The sequence below is a fragment of the Leopardus geoffroyi genome, chromosome E2, assembly GCF_018350155.1.
Source record: "Leopardus geoffroyi isolate Oge1 chromosome E2, O.geoffroyi_Oge1_pat1.0, whole genome shotgun sequence".
In the NCBI taxonomy this organism is placed as follows: Eukaryota; Metazoa; Chordata; class Mammalia; order Carnivora; family Felidae; genus Leopardus; species Leopardus geoffroyi.
In genome coordinates, this window is record NC_059335.1 from 593,424 (window position 1) to 612,134 (window position 18,711).

At 51.5% G+C, this 18,711-nt stretch overlaps 2 protein-coding genes across 8 annotated transcripts in view; one reads left to right on the forward strand and one right to left on the reverse strand.

Moving 5' to 3' along the window:
* The window catches only part of LOC123577934 (zinc finger and SCAN domain-containing protein 1-like), a 20,935-nt gene extending 12,021 nt beyond the window's left edge, over positions 1-8,914 (reverse strand). The window contains exons 1-3 of one of the 7 annotated variants that reach the window (XM_045440386.1): positions 8,826-8,914; positions 7,852-7,945; positions 5,613-6,083 (exon numbers count right to left, since the gene is read on the reverse strand). In XM_045440386.1, coding sequence (XP_045296342.1) covers positions 5,613-5,982 — 370 coding nt within the window. In that variant the 5' untranslated portion in view covers positions 5,983-6,083; positions 7,852-7,945; positions 8,826-8,914. Of the gene's footprint in view, positions 1-5,612; positions 8,800-8,825 lie in introns of those variants that run through there. The other 6 variants (XM_045440388.1, XM_045440389.1, XM_045440387.1 and 3 more) reach the window with 6 other exon arrangements.
* On the forward strand, positions 7,272-17,336 carry LOC123578445 (translation initiation factor IF-2-like). Its single transcript, XM_045441320.1, has 5 exons — positions 7,272-7,292; positions 8,531-9,174; positions 13,595-13,677; positions 15,904-16,047; positions 16,477-17,336. Exons 1-5 carry the CDS (start codon positions 7,272-7,274, stop codon positions 16,479-16,481), a joined length of 897 nt encoding a protein of 298 aa, XP_045297276.1. The 3' UTR covers positions 16,482-17,336.
* The last annotated feature ends 1,375 nt before the right edge of the window (positions 17,337-18,711 follow it).

An 18,711-nucleotide genomic window follows, 5' to 3' on the forward strand; every position in this document is an offset into this window, starting at 1 on the left:
GACTGCTAATGGTCTGAGGTTTACTTTTGGAGGGAGTAAAATGTTTTGGAATTAGATGGTGATAATGGTTGCACAACTCTGTGAATATATGAAAAATCACTGAATTGTGTATTTTTAAGTGGGTGAATTATATGGTATGGAAATTATGTTTCAATAACATGATTATTTTTAAAAAGCAAACAGGAAGGTAACGTTACCAAAAAACGGCAGAGTAGGGAGCTCCCAAAGTCAATCCCTCCACAATTAAGCATCCACAATTAAGCAACAATTAAGCTGGCAAAAACTTCCAGACTTAACTTTTTGGGAACTTGAATTTGATTAAAAACAACAACAACAACAACAACAACTTACAAGGATGAGGGAATGCTTAATGAAGAAAGAAGCTATTGAATTTCAACTAGAAGGTTTTGTGGCATTTTTACTTACCTGCCTACCAACCCCACTCCCCAGCTAAAAGGGGCTGTGGGGATGGCAATCCATATTATTGGTGTGGCTTGCTGAAGCCACAGGGGGCAGGACATATCTTGTTCCCAAAGAATTGCATTTGCGTGTTTTGACCTGTCTGGTGACTCTCTGAGGGATTGATTCAGGAGGTTGCCTTCCTTATGCCCTCTCAGAACCCTCAGGACTGGAGTGGCCTCCTGAACAGCATTTGCCAAAAGCATTTAAAGGCACATACTAGTCACAACCTGACATACTAGTCCCCTGAAAGAAGAGTCTGGAGAAAGAGGTACGTGTAGGAATAAGGACTTTACTAGAGAGCCTAGCAGGCCATGCATACGCTCAGGGCTAAACACATGGTAGGAAACATGAGAAGATCCCAAGCTTTCATCTCTGGTTGGTCTTTAGGCCCCACTAACTGGGAAGTGAAGACTTAAAGATAGTTGTAAATGGAGTGGCTAAGCATCGAAGGAGGACCTCAACTCAGAGCCACCCAACAAAAACCAGGAGAGTTTTGTTTTGTTGGCTCCAGGCATTTAAGGAAATCTCTGTCACATCACTAGCTAACCACTAAATTCGTGAAACAGAAACTTTAGTGAGCACACACAACAAAGAATGTAGTTTTTACAAAGATAGTTCAAAAATAGTTTAAAGAAGTTATCAAAATAAACAATTAAATCCACAATAAGCATAAACAGGCCCTGGAGAGGGAAGAGAATCTGATATCCAGAGTTATCACATTATATTATCAAATACTAAAAATGCCCAGTTCCCAACAACAAATTAAGAAGCATACAAAGGACCAAGAAAGTATATCTCATTCACAAGAATAAAAGAAACTAATGGAAACTATCCTCGAGGAAGCCCAGACATTGGACTTAACTAGACAAAGATTTGAAATCAACTGCCTTAAATACCTTCAAAGAGCTAAAGGAATACATAAACAAAGAGCTATCAAAAATCAGGGGAATTGTGTTCTCAACAAATAAAGGATATCAATAAGGAGAAACTATAAAAAGGAACCAAATAGAAATTCTGGAGCAGAGTATAAGAACTAAAATGAAAAATTTGCTAGAGAGGTTCAACAGCAGATTTAAGCTGGCAGAGAAAAGGATCAGTAAACTTGAAGATAGGCCAATTAAAATTGTACAGTTTGAGGAGAAGAAAAATGAACAGGGCCTAAGGGACTTGTGGGAACACCATAAAACATACCAACAGACATATAGTGGGAATCCCAGAAGGAGAAGATCAAAAGAGAGTGAAAATATTTTTAAAAATAATGGCTGGAAACTTCCTAAAATAGATACAATACATGAATCTACACATTCAAGAAGCTGAACAAACTCCAGTAGGATGAACTCAAAGAGACCCACACTGAGACATGCTATAATCAAACTCTCATGTGGTTCCACATATCAAAATCAAGCTTCGTACTGCACCATATTAATAGATCACATGATCATCTCAATTGACGAGGAGAAAGCATTTGATGTAAGCCAGGACCCTTTCATGATACAGCATCATAATTTTGAGGGACTGAAAGCTTACCGCCAATCAAGAATGAGGCAAGTATGTTTGCTTTTACCACTTCTATTGAACATTGTACTGGAAGTTCTAGCCAGAGCAATTAGGCAGCAAAAAGAAAAAAAAAAGGCATCTAAATTGGAGAGGAAGGGGTGCCTGGCTGGCTCAATGGGTGGAGTGTGTGACTCTTGATCTGGGGGTTGTGAGTTTGAGCCCTGCGTTCGATGCAGAGACTTCTTAAAAATAAAATCTTAAAAAAAAAAAAATAAAAATAAATTGGAAAAGAAGAAGAAAAACTATCTGTATTCACAGATGGCATGAGCTAATTAGTGAACTCAGCAAAGTTACAGGACACAATATCAACACATAAAAATTAGTGTGTTTCTATAAACACCAGTGAACAACCCCAAAAGGAAACTAAGGAAATTTCATTTATAATAAGAATCAGTTCCACTTATAGACTCAAAAAGAATAAAATACTTAGGAATAAATTTAGCCTGGGAGACACAAGACTTATACATTGAAATCCGGAAAACTGCTGAAAGGAATTAAAGAAAAAATAACATGATTATTTATTATTATTATTAAACACATTCTGTGTTCGTGGATTAGAAAATTTAATATTATTAAGATAGCAAAATTATTTAGTGATCTACAGGTCCAATGTAATCCCTATAAATACCCCAACAGCCTTTTTTCCTTCTTTGCAGAAATAAAAAGCTGGTCCTAAATTTTATATAAAATTGCCGGGGACCCAGAATAGCCAAAACAGCCCTAAAATAGGACAAAGTTGGAAGACACATACCTCTTGATTTCAAAATTTACTACAATTTTCAAAATTTGCTACAAGACAAATTTGGCATAAAGACAGACTTGTAGAATGGAAAGGAATTGAGAGTCCAGAACTAAGAGAGTCCAGAACTAAGAGAGTCCAGAACTAAGAATCTACGGCCAATTGATTTGTCACAAATGTACCAGGACCATTCAGTGGGGAAAAGGAGTCTTTTTAACAGTGGTGCTGGGACTACTGGTAATCCACGTGCAAAAGAATAAAGTTGGACCCTTACTTCATACAATATACCCAAACAGTGCCTGGTGGTTGCCAAAGGCCCATCCTTGGATCTTCCTGCTGTTTCTGTTCACCTGCCTTTTCCCCTCCTGGATTGGCTGTGCACCCACTAGGTGTCTGGTATTGCCCACTGCCCAGGAACCACCTGATGGTGGATGCAGAGCTCTTGCTCTCATAAAGCTCACATAAACTAGGACAGAGAACTAGGACACATGCAGGGAAAGGATAAACCCTAGAAACATCGCAGAGGGGTAAGGACCCCGAAGAACATGAGTGGCATCTTGCAGGGCAGCCTCTCAGAGGGATGGATGTCTGAGCCAGGCCTTGAAGATGAGCTGGCTACCCCTGGGTCCAGTGAGGGTCAAGGCTGCGGACTGTAAGGAGGGAAGGCCCTGGAGGCAGGTGATCAGAGCACCCAGCCAGGACAGGATCTGGGGTCAGAACTGCTGCAGGGTTGGCATAGGAGCTGACAGCTCCCTCTGCTTCTGTGTGAACAGAAGGTAGGATGATGGTTGTGGAGAGTCATTAAACTTTTGATTGCTGAGGCAACCATTTCAAATACATCCATCTGGAATAAACATATTTGCAGCTGTATGACACAGCTTCCAGCAAAAAAGCAGATAAGGAATTGGGCAGCCCCCAGTCATGGAGGTCCCTCTTTCGGAAAGCCCTGGGTAGTCCAGATAACTGACGGTTTGGGTGACCTAGTTCTCCTTTCTCACGCTCTAATTACCACTCTTCTGCTTTAAATTAGCCAATAGAGAGTATATTTCTAAGACCCTAGACAGCCTCCCTCCAATAAAAGCAGAGCCCCAGGCGTGTGCTCTCTCTCCCAGGGCTCTCCCTCTTGTGCCTGAGAGCATCACTGTCAATAAACAGGCTGCAGTGGGCGCAACATTCCTGGGTACCCAGGTTCACGGCTGGGAGGGACAGCTATGGACTAAATGAGAAGAGACCTGTTCAGATATTTTTCCAGACACCAGCCATCAGGAACTTTGAATGGAAATATTGGCTCTGTCTTCACCCTGCATTTGGGCCACAGCGACTGGAGAGGACCACTCACAGGAAAGAGAGTCAGGCTCCCACTGGATTTCATCTGGGCTTTAGGCACCCTGTCCACAGCCCTGCCCCAGCCAGCCCCTGGGCACATCTCATCCTCAGTGTGCATCTCTTCCTGTTCCTTCCCACTCGCTACCCTCTGGGAGGTTCCCCACCCAAGGAATGAAGCCTAATCTTGAGACAGCAGCATGCAGATGCCACCTGCCCATGTCCCTGACTTCCAGGCATTCACGCAGCAGGGAGAAACGCCTTCTTATGCCCAGCCACCTGCTGCTCCAACTACCTCACTGTCCACAGGACCACAACTTGTGCAAAACATGTACACGATCCCCCTGCTGAAAAATGATACAGGATCTCAAGATGGCAACAGCAGAGCATTAATGCTAGCCTGGGCCTCCTAAGTGTGGCAGGCTGTGTGGGTCCACCAGGGGCCAGATGCAAAAGCTTTTTGGCCTCTTTGTCCCTGGAACAGTGAGTTCCAAGGGCCACTTGATCTGCCTTGCACGTCTTCGTGATGCCACAGGAACCCAGGAACAAGAGTCCTTGATGGCATTCAGTGCCTTCTAACTTGGACTAGGCTCTTGCCTCTGCAAAACGGGACATGCAGCTTTCCCGAGCACGTCAGCCAGCTTCCTGCAGGCAGTGTGGAGACCTGAGACCCCTGTTTTCTGTAGATTTCGAGGCTTTTCTGAACCGAGGGCCTGAAGACACCCTGATCACAGCACCGGTGCCAGGCCCTGAGTTGACCTCCTCCAGATGTTGTGATGGGGTCTGCGTTTTTGTTGACATTACCCATTTCATGGGCCTGGGAGGCTGGGAGTTCTACAGAGTCACAGGGGCAAGAAAGCATGAGGACAAAGCACCTGTGGGGGAGAGGGGAGCCCGGGTAGCATCAGATCCGCCTGCGGACCTTGCAGCTATCGGAGTCCCCTCCATCTGTTGAGCTCCCTCTAACACCCATTCTGTGACAACTGTGGCCCCAGGGGTCTGTCTCCACAACCAGCCACCTCCGGGATCCCTGGACAGGGCCTGAGGGGGGAGGCACGTGGTCCACAGCATCTCGTGTGGGCTGAGGGACCCGGGGTCCTTCTGACGGAGAGCAGACAAATGCAAAGCCACAGGCCAGATGGACACATGGTAAAATGGAGGAATCCTCAATTACCGACTGAGAGAAGTGAGGCAGACGGAGGTGTGCAGCACAATGACGTTTATGTAAAAAAAAAAACCGAAATCAAAAACACAGGTGTGTGACACGACAATGTACACTGGGTAGGACATGTACAGGCAGGGGTTCTGCTCAGGTGGGCTGGGGCGCCGCCGGTCGGGAGGGGGAACGGGACAGGAGCGGGTGGGGGGTGGGTGGGGGCAGCGCTGGGTGGATGCGACACTGTGAGTCCGAAAGGAAAAAGCAGCGCGATCCTTGGGCACCGGGCCACAGAGACACTGGCCGGAACCCAGACCCGGCACCTGCTCCTCCCCTGCAGCCACTCGCTCTCAGGGGTGAGGCCCGTCCCCTCACCTTCCTGCTGCGACATCTGTGTGAGGTCCTCCACCAGGCTAGCGGCCTCCCTGCAGGTGCGAGGGCCCTGCGACTGCACCCAGGTCCTCATCTTGCTGGGCAGCGCACCCAGGAACTGCTCCAGCACCAGCAGCTCCAGCATCTGCTCCTTGGAGTGCGCCTCGGGCCGCAGCCACTGGCGGCACAGCATCCAGAGCTGGCCCAGCGCGCGGTGTGGCCCTCCTGCCACGCGGTACTGGAACTGTCGGAAACGCAGGCGCCAGGCCTCAGTATCCCCAGGGCCGGCCAGCTGAGGGGCCCTGTCCTGCTCCCTCAGGGCTGGGGTCTGGGGACTCCTGGGGGAGGCGAGGGCTCTGGCCAGCGGGAGCATCTCTCCGGCCTCAGGGGGCAAGCGAACCGGATCCCAGGACAGTCCCAGCAGCTCCAGACAAACCCAGGTGGCGGCAGGCAGATGCAGTCAGCAGTCAGGGCCTGCAGAGAGGGGCAGGCGCAAAGTGGCCACATCAGATGGTAGCCATCACCTTGCTCAGGACTCCCCTTGGCTCCCCACCTCCTTGCCCTGACCTCCAGTTCCCAAGGAATTGACCTTAGCCCTCCCCATCTCATTCCGACCTGATCTTACACATGGCCCTCACAGGCTACAGTGTGAAGACAACACACTGGTCAACCCCAGGGCCTTTGCATCTACTGTTCCACCCACACTCCTCTCTGATGCTCATCCCAGCTCAGCTGTCACCACACCAGGGTGTCACCGTGCTCTGGTTCAGAATGTCACCCTTGTCTCCTCAAGCTCACTGTGCTGTCTTCACAACCCTTATCTCATCATGAACATATCTCATTTCCCTACTTAGTTTAGTATCCATTCCCATCCTTCATTCATTTAGTCGTTCAATACACGGTTTACAGAGCATCTAGGGGAACAGGATTCCCGCCCTGGTGGAGTAGCCAGCACTGCCCAGCAGAACTTCCTATGGGGTCAGAAATGCTCTCCACCTGTACTGTCCAACGTGGTAGCATCAGCTACACGGGGGTCCTGAGCACTTAAAATAAGGAACTGGAGTTTAAATCCCCTTTAAATGGAAACAGCTGGATATGCTATGCAATAGTGCAGTAGAGGCCTCCTGCCTTGCCTGGAGCTTTCTGGCCTTTTCTACTTGCCTATGCTGTCTACTTCTGGCCAAGTTAGAGCTGAAGGAGGAGGTAGTAAGGAGGACAAGGGAGAGATAGAGACTTTAAAAGCAGAGGGAAAGTGGAAAGGGCAGGGAGAAAATAGCATTTTGTGCATCTTCCAAGCTTCCTGTAGTGAACATATAACTGAAATGTTAGTCATAAAAATAAAAACGAGCAGGGTTTTTTTTGTTTTTTGTTTTTTGTTTTTTTTTTTTTAACACTTGTACTCTGTGCTGATCCGATGATGAAAGTAAAAGCTGGCACGACCTTTCTGGAAAGCACTGTGGCAGCTTGTATATCAAGACGATTCTGGAAGTTCGCATGCTGTGGAATTTATCTGAAATTGGGACAAAGATTTAGGCACCAAGATTCACAACAAAAGTGCCCAAAAGTCAAGCCTGGCGGGATCAACTGCCCTCCCATCACATGGCAAAGAATTTAGGACTGCAAAATACATGGTAACATTACATGCTCAAGGGACGCACAGACATGACATATAGATGGCATGAGGTACAGGGGAGAGTGGGATGCAAAATGATGTATGAGGGTCCCAAAGGGGGCCACTGGGAAAGAGGCCCAAGGGTGGCCAGCCATATACTCCGTGTTCTTCCTAGTCTCTGAATCTCCCCCAAATGGTATTGTGATCATGTGGGGGGAGGGGAGGAAAGAACAAAACCATTGAGGAAGGATTTTTAATGACATGGGAAATGCTTATGACAAGTGAAAAGCGGAGGAACATTCCATGTGATTTTTTCCTTCTGGATCCTCTGGAGAACTTTTCATGTGCACGTGTGTGGGTTTTACAATCAGGAAGAAAGGAGAGGTGTACCAAGGCAGGGAGGGCAACTCACGAGGGCTGTGCCCTGCCAGTAAGCTTCAAGCCTGCTTTCTGACGCCAGCACCCTGACTGGGAGTTTACAAGCTCTGTCACCCCTGCTGAGACCACAGGCAAAAACACTCTTATGCTGTAGTAACACTTTCCTATGTGTAGTTTTTAAAAAGTAAAAGGGCCCGTTCGCAGCTCCACAAGGTTCAAGCAGCCATTCTGCTCTGGGATCTCAGACCTTACCCTTCTCGCCGGTGAGCAGGGAAGTGCGCCCCGGGCAGATTCCAGGGTGGAGAACTGCAGCCCCTCAGCACCCTCCGGGGTCCTGGGATGAAGTCTACGTGGGGAGAAGCTGAGTTTATGGAGGATCTAGAGGGGATCAAGTGGGGCCCCTAGCTGAAAGCACCCGAGGCCTATGGGCACGTGTCTGGGGTCCACAGTGGGGGGATGATGCTGTCATGTGGGGGTGTGGACCACATGGGAAGCCCAGGCTGATGAGGGGTCCTGAAAGATGTAGGGGTCTTAGGCTGATGGGGCGGGGACTTAATGTCTATGTAGCAAGGAGGCTCTGGGGCCTACGTAGGGAGAGCTGTGGTCTTGAGGTCCTGGAGATCCACTCTGGGGATAACCTGGATTGATGTGGGGGGGGGGGGTCTCTGAGTGTCACTTGTGGGGCTCCAAGCCACGTGGACAGGCCAGGCTTACCTGGGGTGGGCACTGACATCTGCTGCTGACACTGTGTCAGGTTCGGGGCTGCTGGCTGGTGGGGGGAGGGAGGGCTTGGGCTGGGCGGAGGGGGGTCCGGAGCGGACGAACGAGGGTGGAGGGGCTTTCTGCCCCGGCTTCTGGGGAGGGGAGATGCCAACCGGGGCCAGGGCTGGGCGGAAGGGCGCGCCGCGGCCCCCTGCCCCCTCCACCTCAGCCCCCCGCGTGGCCTGCGAGGCTCGCCCGTCTCCCTCATCCCGGGGCACCTCGGGGCCCCCCGACGGCTTCCCCGACCCGGCTCGGCCCCGCCGCCTGCCCCGGGCTGTGCCTCCCGCCCGAGCCCGGACTCGTCTCCACCCGCGCTTCCTCTAACGCGATCCCGGCCAGCGCCCGCCGACTCCGGAGCCCTCGGCCCGCGCCGCGGCCCCTTCCCGCGGCCGGCCAGCCCGGCGGGCGCACTGACGGACGAGGGACGGGCGGCGGGAGGGCCGGACGGGCCGCGGCGGACTCACCGCGCGCGGGCTCCGCTCCGGCCAGGGCCGCTCCGTCATGGCGGCGCCTCGGCTGGCGAGCGAGCCCTGCCGCCGCCGCGCGGACTACAACTCCCAGAACCCCGCGCGCCGCGGGCGACCGCCATTGGCTCGGAGGGGCGCACAGAATCGTCCCCGAGCGTCACGCGCCACGGGCCCCCTGGCGGGGAAGGCGGGGTCGTAACGCACGGGACTTCGCCGACCAATCGGAAGCCGCCCGGAATAGGTCCTTCGCCCCCACGGTGCCCCAGAGTTACCCTGGAGGGATTCGGTCGCCACGGCAACGGGGCACGCCGCGGCGCAGCGACGTGAGGATGGTGCGGGGTGACTGGTAAGAGGATGGGGAGGGCTGCCCGAGCGCTCTCCTTTTGCTATGCGCTTGCCAAACGAAAGGCAGAAATTCTATTTAAACAACGTGGTTTCTTGTTTGTTTACTATAAGAGTGTCTCACATTTCGTATGTTAAAAATATTTTTAAATATAAGTCTGTGTTAATATAATATGTCCCAGAAGAGGATTGCCAGATTTAGCACATCAATAACACAGGAGGCACAGAATTGCAGATAACAGCGATTTTTAAAAAAGTATTAATGTGTTTCACATTTAGTGTATCTTTTAAAAATTATAAAATATATGTAGATTAGTAGAAGTAATTTTCAGTGTAGCTATGTCCCACAGTAGACTTGCCACATTTAGTAAATAAAAATACAGGATGCCCACCTAAATTTGAATTCCAGGTAAACAGCAAGTACTTTTTTAGCGTAACTATTACCTCTATTTATTATATTTTTAAAACTTTTTCATATAAATATATTTAGTATAACTTGTTTAATATATGTATATGTCCTAGTAGGGTTGCCAAATTTCTCATATAAAAATATAGGACAACTCCTAGTAAAATCTGAATTTCAGGTGAAATTTTTTTAGTATAAATATGTTCCAATAGTATAGTTGGGATATAAATAATAATAAATACTATGTTAATTACGAATAGTATATCTTATTATTATTTATCCGAATGGTATATTTGGGACATATTTAAACATATTCTAATACCAAATAGTCTTTTAAATACTAATGATATATTTTAGTATAAGCACATCCCAATAGTAGGTTTAGAATATGCTAAAAAGTTATTATTTGAAATTCAGATTGGGAGGAAGATAATGATTCAAGAGGGTTTCACAGCTCTGGGACTGGGCTCAGGGTGGCTATAGCGAGTGCTGAGATGGAGTAGCAGGATGACGTGAGTGGGATTGGGGACCTAACAAAGGAGATGGGGACCCCGCTTCCCGAAGCCTAGGACCGAATGCCATTTATCTGTGGGACAGCAGCGCCTACCAGGTGCTATTCTGGACCCGGACAGGGTGTGAGGGGGACACATCAGTGAGCAAGACTGATGTGGCTTTGGTCTCCAAGAGCCCACAGTTTACATACCAGTAAACAGAGAAAGCAGATGCTTGCTGGAAGTGTAAGTGCCTTAGAGAAAATAAAAGGAGGCACAGAAATATAAAGCCTCAGGAGGGGCAAGGGGGGCTGCTTACCTGGGTGGTCAGAGCTGCACCCCTCTCTCATCTCCTGCTGGCTGCTGGTCCCTGGAGTGTTGAATTCAAGCAGGTGCTTGCTGCATGTAGAAGCCACAGATGGAAAAATAAAATCCAAGTGCTGAGGGTTTATTATTTCCTTCTTGTAAATTATACTCTCACAGTGACCTGAGTTCCCTGACTCATTTTCTTGGTAGGTGAAGTTGGCCTGATCTTTTGGCCTTATTTATGTGTTTATAACTCTGCAAGACACCTCAGGAAATTGCCCTGGAGAGAGCATTCACTTTGTTTCTAGGGTCAGGGTGAAAGACCCTGTCATCATTAGGGACGCCACGGGGAGGCAGTCCGGTGCCAGACCAAGGCTTCCAAACAATTTGTAAGCAACAGAAACTTTTGTTCCAAATGACACCGAGGTGAATCTCAATTTAAAAGTAAGTCTGCTGGAAGTCGAACCATTGTGATCTCCAGGGGCTAGAAGAGGAGAGACGGGAAGCTGCTTCGTAGTTTGGCGATGTGACCCTGAGCAGGCTTGCTGCGCCAGTGTTTTTGAATGTGGTCTTGGAAAGTTTGGTCCTTCCCTCCTGGAGAGCAGCGGCCTGCAGATCTCAAGGAAGGTAGACTCATTCTGCTACAGACCGAGGGACTTAGGTCAACAGGTAAGGGGTGCATAAGCTTGAAGCAAGTTAACCCTTAAGACCAGGTGGAGCGCCATTACGAGATGACCGTGTCCCAGGCTCTGTTGAATACAGTGACTGCCCCCTACCGCTGGCCCAGGACTGAGGGTGTCCATAGGATGTGGTGGAACTCGGGGGGGTGGGTCCCCCAGCTCTGTCCTGGCTCATGGACACCCGAGAAGCAGCCTGGGCCCGAGTCCCCGCTCCATGCTTCCTTGTCCTCACCCCTCGCCTCCCTGCCCAGGTCAGTTACTTACCCACCCCTGCCAGCCTTGGCAACAAGACCTGAGTTCCCGTCCTTCCTTCAGACCCTGGCCAGACGTCTCACGTGCTTCCTGGACCCAGCCGGCCGTCCACTTCAGGTGGCACTGGGTGAACATCTTGGCCCAAGATGAGGACTGTGGGAAGCAGGGCGGCTCTCTGGCCAGCTGGGGCTAAGCCAGACCAGCACCTGTGCTGAGCCCCCTCCAACATCACTCTCAGTGGGCACTAGAGAAGACAGAAGCCATCCTCTGGTAGACAGAGTGCCAGACACCCACGGACATAATAGCCCTCCTGAGCAACCTGGGTCTCTGGTACCATGAAAGTCTTGCTAGGCCTAGCGATTGGGGCAGGTTGTGGTCAACCACACGAACCCGCACCCCGAGGCCCTGGCCACCCCCAGAGAATGCCAGCCGCCGCCCCTCCGCTCATAGTTTACTGCAGCCTGCCGCCCAGGGTGGTTCTGGATAAGGTACCATACAACCTGCCTTCCCAGGTCCTGGCCTGCTAGTCATCTCACACTCACACTACAGGCTCAGGAGCAGGTCAGGTGGGTCAGGTGGTCCTGGTCACCTTGGTGTCTCCCTGTCCCTGCAGGGCTTGCTGGAGCTGGTGGCCCGGGGAAGGTCCAGGGGTGGTCTGAGTCGGGCCCCACATACCCCACACCATGCCAGACCAGGCAACCCCAGGAGTATTGCGAACCTTACAGGGTTTTCTGGGCTGAGGGGCCCAGAGTCGGTCCGGGGGAGGTCTGAGTCAAGACCCAGACACCCCAACGCTGCAGGCCTATGTCAGGCCTGACATCTCCCAGACCCTGCAGGGATGCTGGGCCAAGTGGCTGGGGCAGATCCAGGTCAGGCCCCACAACCCAGCACATGCCTGCTCTGGATACCCATGGCATCTCCCAAACCCAGCTGGGCTTGCTGGACCCGAGGGCCCGAGGCAGGTCTGGGTCAGGTCACAAACGCCCTGCATCTGCAGGCCCTAGCCAGGGCCAGTGTCTTCTTATCCTGGCAGGGCTTGCTGGAGCTCATGGCCTGGAGCAGGTCAGGGTCAGGCACCACAACCTGGCACCGGGCTGGCCATGGCCACCACCGGATCATGCAGGGCTGGGTGGACCCAGAGGCTGGGGACTGGTCCAGGTGAGGTCCCCCACACCAGCGCTAGGCTGGGCCTTAGCACCCTGGTGTCTTCTGGGACCCGCAAGGCTGGTTGGGCCCAGAAAATGGGGGTGGGTCCAGGTCGGCCCCACAACACAGCACCACACTGGCCCTGGCCCTCCAGTTTCTCCTGGACACGGCAGGGCTTGCTGGAGCTTAAAGCCCAGGGCAGCTCTGGGTCAGGCCCCACCTACCCAGAACCATACTGGTTTTGGCCACTGTGGGCATCTTTCGGAACCTGCACGCTGGCTGGGCCTGGAGGATGGATACAGGTTTGGTTCAGGCCCCACAAGCCAGCACCACGCTGGCCCTGGCCCTCCCGGGTTTTCTGGACCCTGCAGGGCTTGTTGGAGCTTACGGACTGAGGTAAGTCCGGGTCAGGCCCCACACGCCCAGCACCACGCTGGCCCGGGCCCTCAGACATGTCCTGGAGCCTTCAGGGCTGGCTGGGTGTGAAAGCGCAGGGCTGGTCTGGGTGAGGACCTAAATGTCCTACACCTGCAGGCCCTAATCAGGCCTGGAGTCTCCCGGAACCTGCAGGCCTACCAGGCGCCTGAGGCCAGGGGTAGGTCTAGGTCAGGTCCAACAAGCCAGCACCATGCCGGTCCTGGCCCTCCAGTGTCTCCCGAACCTGCATGGCTTGCCTAAGTCCATGGCCCGGGGCAGGTCTGGGGCAGGCCCCACAACCAAGCACCATGCCAGCCCTGACCACCCCCAGTGTCCTCTGGACCCTGCAGGGCTTGCGGGAGCTTATGGACTGAGATGAGTCCAGGTCAGGCCCCACACACCCAGCACCACATCTGCCCTGGGCTGTCTGGGTCTCAAGGCTCGGGGCTGGTCTATCTAAGGTCCCACACCCATATCTATAAGGCCCCACCAGCCAGGCCTGGTGTATCCCAGAATGTGCAGGGCTTTGGTGCCCCGTGGCCCAGGACAGGTCCAGCCGAGGCTTCGCACACCGGTCCCCCACGCTGGCCCCGGCCGTGCCCAGAGTCTCTGGGCACCTCCCAGACCCTGCAGGGCTTGCTGGGCCCAGTGGCCCAGGGCAGGTCGGGGCAGCTGCAGTTGCTTGGCCCATCCTGAGCACCCCTGCATCTTCTGCTGGCCCTGCAGGCCTCCTGCTTCCACAGCGCAGCAGCCAAGCCCTGGTGTCCCTGAGTTCTCCGTTCGCCTGCACCCCACCTGTACCCTGGAAGGCGAGTTCGTGGAGCAGTCTGGGATGCCACCTTAGGGCATGTGCGGGCTTGCAGGAGCCAGGGCCAGTGGAGAACGGCAGGGTGGTGGGGTAGTGGGGTTCTGCTCAGGGAACAGGAGTCTGAGGGTGCCGGGAGCACCCTTTCTGGGAAGCGAGTAGCAGGGACATTGCCCCTGCCTTGAAGGCCACAGGGATGGGATGCGGTACTTACAGCTTCGGAAGGTGACAGAGAATGTGTAGAAGACTCGGGGAGGGGCTGGCGGCAGGAGGCCGCTCGCTCTGCTCGAGCCTGGAAGGCAGGACAGAGACAGGGCTCTTCAGCCAGGATGGGCAAGGGCAGTCACACAGCCGGGGTAGAGGAGGCATGGGAGACCCGCTCAGAGGGATCAGGATCGCAAGCTGGCAGACACCAGGCCGTGTGGGCCCAGTGGGGTTTGGACCCTACTGGGGGTGGTGGGGAGGCTGAGGAAGGGAGTGCAGGGCCAGACAGAGTTCCTGATGCCACAGCTGCCCTATGACTTTTGTCGGTCCCTTCCTCATTTTTTTTTTTTTAGGTTTGTTTATTTATTTTGGGAGAGAGAGAGAGAGAGAGAGAGAGAGCATGCGGAAGGGGCAGAGAGAGAAGGAGAAAGAGAATCCCAAGCTGGCTCTGCACTGTCAGCACAGAGACTGGTGAGGGATGCGAACCATGCAACCTCATGCAACCATGAGATCATGACCAAGCCAAAATCAAGAGTCAGACGCTAACCAACTGAGCCACGCAGGCGCCCCAGTCCTTTCCTCCCTTAAAAAAAATATCAAAAATCATATTTGACTACTGCCTTGCTGTCTAGGCAAACATAAATCCAGGCTCCATTCATTATTACCTATTCATTATAACTTTATCGATGTTTTAATTAATTTGTTTATGTTTATTCATTTTTTGAGAGAGAGAGAGAGAGAGAGAGAGAGAGGGAGACACAGAATCTGAAACAGGCTCCAGGCTCTGAATTGTCAGCACAGACCCCAATGCGAGGCTGCAGCCCACGAAACTGAGATCATGACCTGAGCTGAAGTCAGATGCTTAACCGACTGAGCCATCGACGCACCCCTCGATTTTTTCCTTCTGATTTTACAAGTGGGTAAAATTCAAATATTTTCATGGGTCTTGTGAATAAGTTGGCCCTGCCTGGAGTGTCACCTGCTCATCACAGGGTCATTGGCTTGTGACATTTAGGACCGACCCCCAGGGACGGGCCCTGCCCTATCTATGACATCATTCTTCCTTCCTCTAGCTTCTGTGTCCTCTCAGGAAGGTTCATTTAAAGATCCCCAATGGGGCAGAGATTGTCTTTGATGCTAATGGAGACAGAGTTACAGAATTTGACATTTTCCAAGGGCAGAAAACTGTAAAAGGCCTGTTCCACTCTGTCCACGTAGATGTATGTGACCCACAAGCCTCCTCAGGGGGTGGAATGATGGTCCAGTTGATGGAGGAGGGGCTCTGGGTGTGTTGTACACAGATCACCTCAGTCCTGGCGAACTAAAGCCAGCGAGGAACTCAGAGGCCAGTGGTCCAAGTGGCTGTCTGATGTAGAATGGGGGGGGGGGGGCGGTCTAAATTGGGCCAGTTGTAACTCGTCTATGTTTTTTGGCCATAACCAGACCCTTCCGTGAGGGGAGAAGAGGCATTTACTTGTCATCCAAAATGAAAATATTGGAGCCACCAATGTCAAATTAGAGTTTGCATCAGGGATTTACCCTAGAGTAATTTTTAAAGATTTTAAAATGTTTATTTATTTTTGAGAGAGAGAAAAACATGCAAGCCAGGGAGGGTCAGAAAGAGGGGAACAGAGGATCCTAGGCAAGGAGCCTGATGCTGGGCTTGAACTCCCAAACCATGAGACCATGACCTGAGCTGAAGTCAGACACTCAACCAACTGAGCCACCCAGGCGCCCTTACCCTAGAGTATTCTTCTTGTCTGTACTCAGGGACCTGCTTGGCGAAGAAGTGGGGAGTTTACTGGGAAGATGGAAAAACACTCCACCTCGCACATTCCCATAGAGCATCTGGGAGGCGCGGCGGGACACGTGTCCTTGTTTTGTTGATTAACAGTCAGTTGCCAGCTTTGGGTAGGTATGTCCAGGCGTCCTCTGTGGCTCACAGAGACACCCTGGCCCCCTGGTGCCAGCATTGGGTGTGTGACTCCTTCCATTGCAACCCCCTTCTTGCATTGATGGCCTTCAGGTTTTCCGATTGAGAGTCAGGCGCCCGTCCTTGGACCACATTCAGAGGGTTCCATTGAAGTGCTTTTCAACTGGCCTGACAGGAAAGAACACGGTGCTCCCCTTTGGGGGTTGGGGGCCCAGCACCCCAACACTTCCCTCAAAGGTATTCTCACCCCCAGCCTCCTTCCCCATGACTCTTGCCCTCAGGTGGGAGGTGGGCTCAGGGAGTCAGACCATCCCTTTGCAAGTCCTGAGCAGATCCACTGGCTGTCCAAGGGAAGGCTGTGGAGCGGGGAGATCAGTACCTGTGTCCTTCATGCCCCAGAGGCTGGAATGGCACCATTGCACACAGTGTTCCCAGGCTCGCCACCATCAGACCCACCTGAAGGTTTATTTCATCTGCTGCGTCTGTGGGTGCCTCTCCAGTCTGACTTCGGTATAACTGTGGTGTTTTTCTGCTGAAAGGAGCCTTGCCTTCTTGTGTGGGAAGGACACTGGAATGCTCCCCTGGGATGTTCCCACAGGAACCCAGCCCCCTGCCCCTGGACTGGTCACTGACAACACCTTCTGCTCATCCTTCCTCTGCTTGCAGCCTGAGTTCCAGGATCCAGCCAGGTCCACCAGCAGGGAGATCATCGCGATGTACCCTTTAAATACCTCACAAATTTATTTGTCAGTTAGACATCAGCAAAGTTAGAAGAAAGAAGAAGAAATGAATGAATCAGTACATGGAATATGTGGAATGCTCATGGGATCCTCCCTCCCTGCAGCTGGCCTCCTTACCATCACATGGCAGGCAGGACCCTATGTCTCCCACAGACATGAAGAAATGTCTTCTGTGTCCCAAGGAGCAGTACCCAAGCCAGGCCAGAGTCCACTGCCCGCCCAGGATGGACACCTTCCTGGTCTTTGACGAGCCCCTGGGGTTGATGCTGACCTCAGTGATGCTCACGTTGGCCAGCCTGACCATGTTATTCCTAGTGATGTCCCTGAGGCATCGGGACATGCCCATGATCAGGGCCAACGACAGGGCTCTCAGCCGCATGCTTCTCACCTCCCTAACTCTGCCCCTCTGCCCCTCGCTCTTCCTCAGCCGTCCCACCCCTGCCACCTTCCTTCTCCACCAGACAACCTTTGCTGTCATGTTCACCGTGGCCATTTCTCCATCTTGGCCAGACTGTGGTCCTGGCCTTCAGAGTCACCAGGCCTGGCAACAGGGCTTCAGGTATACTGTGCCTCCACCCGGGTTGTCCTCATCACCTGATGATGCGAGTATTTCTCTGTGGGGTCCGGCTGGGCAGCTTCCTACCGTTCCCTGACAGGGACAGCCTCAGAGTCCAGCCACGTTGCCAGGGGGCACTGTGCTGACAGCTCAGAGCCTGGAGCCTGCTTCGGATCTGTGTCTCCCGTTCCCTCTGCCCCTCCCCCCCTCTCAAAAATAAATAAACATTATGGGGCGCCTGGGTGGCGCAGTCGGTTAAGCGTCCGACTTCAGCCAGGTCACGATCTCGCGGTCCGTGAGTTCGAGCCCCGCGTCGGGCTCTGGGCTGATGGCTCAGAGCCTGGAGCCTGCTTCGGATTCTGTGTCTCCCTCTCTCTTGGCCCCTCTCCTGCTCATGTGCTCACTCTCTCTCAAAAATAAACATGAACAGGGGCGCCTGGGTGGCACAGTCGGTTGAGCGTCCGACTTCAGCCAGGTCACGATCTCGCGGTCAGTGAGTTCGAGCCCCGCGTCCGGCTCTGGGCTGATGGCTCAGAGCCTGGAGCCTGTTTCCGATTCTGTGTCTCCCTCTCTCTCTGCCCCTCCCCCGTTCATGCTCTGTCTCTCTCTGTCCCCCCCAAAAAATAAATAAACGTTGAAAAAAAAATAAACATTAAAAAAAAAAAGATGCTGGACATATGGATAGTCATTGACTATTCTCTTTGTAGGTATTGTTGAAAATCTTCACAAATGAAAAGGTTTGAGGGGCGCCTGGCTGGCTCAGTCAGAAAAGCATGTAATTCTTGATCTTGGGGTCATGTTCAAGTCCCACATTAGCTGTAGAGTTTACTTTAAACAAACAAGCTTAAAAAAATCAAAATAAAGTTTGAAAAAGGCCCACGATACAATAACAACAACAATATTAAAGGTGGTAACGTTGGTGAGGAAGTTAAAATCCACATCCACTATTGGTGGATATGTGAAATGGTGCAGCTACTTTGGAAAACAGTCTTGCATTTCTCCAGGAAGTTAAATGTAGAATGACCATATGACCTGCTAAATTCCACTCTTAGATAGATAGACAAGGGAAGTGAAAATATATGTCCACGTGAAAACTTGTGCGCAAATGTTAAGAGCGACGAAAAAGTGGAGACAACTCGAATTTCCTTCAACTGACGAATGGGTAAACAAAATGTGCCATATCTACGCAGTGGAATGTTATTTGGCCATAAAAGGAATGGACTACTGAAAGTACAACATGGATGAGCTTTGAAATGTCCAAAATAGGGAAATTCATAGAGACAGATAGTGGTTGCTAGGGCTGGGCTAAAAAGGCTGAAAAGGGCAGTGTTTCTTTTTGGGGTGAAGATATAGTCTAACATCAATTTTGATGGTTGCACAAATATGTGGATATACTGAAAACCACTGAATTCTACACTGCAAATGGTGAATTTTATCAGTTGTGAATGAAAGCTCAATAAAGTTGTTACCCAAAAACAAAAAAAGAGAATACATTACAAAATGTGGCCCTTCATTATATCCTGATCTTTAAAAAAAATATCAAATTATTTTAAAAAGTGGAGGGGTGTCTGTGTGGCTCAGTTGCTTAAACGGCTGACTTCAGCT

Bases quoted from the DNA above. Each gene is read 5' to 3' on its own strand.
- LOC123578445 (XM_045441320.1), top strand. From the start codon at position 7,272: ATGACATATAGATGGCATGAG. The intron at 9,175-13,594 runs GTAAGAGGATGG...CTGGCCCTGCAG, and splicing joins AGGATGGTGCGGGGTGACTG to GCCTCCTGCTTCCACAGCGC. The intron at 13,678-15,903 runs GCGAGTTCGTGG...GATGGCCTTCAG, and splicing joins CCCCACCTGTACCCTGGAAG to GTTTTCCGATTGAGAGTCAG.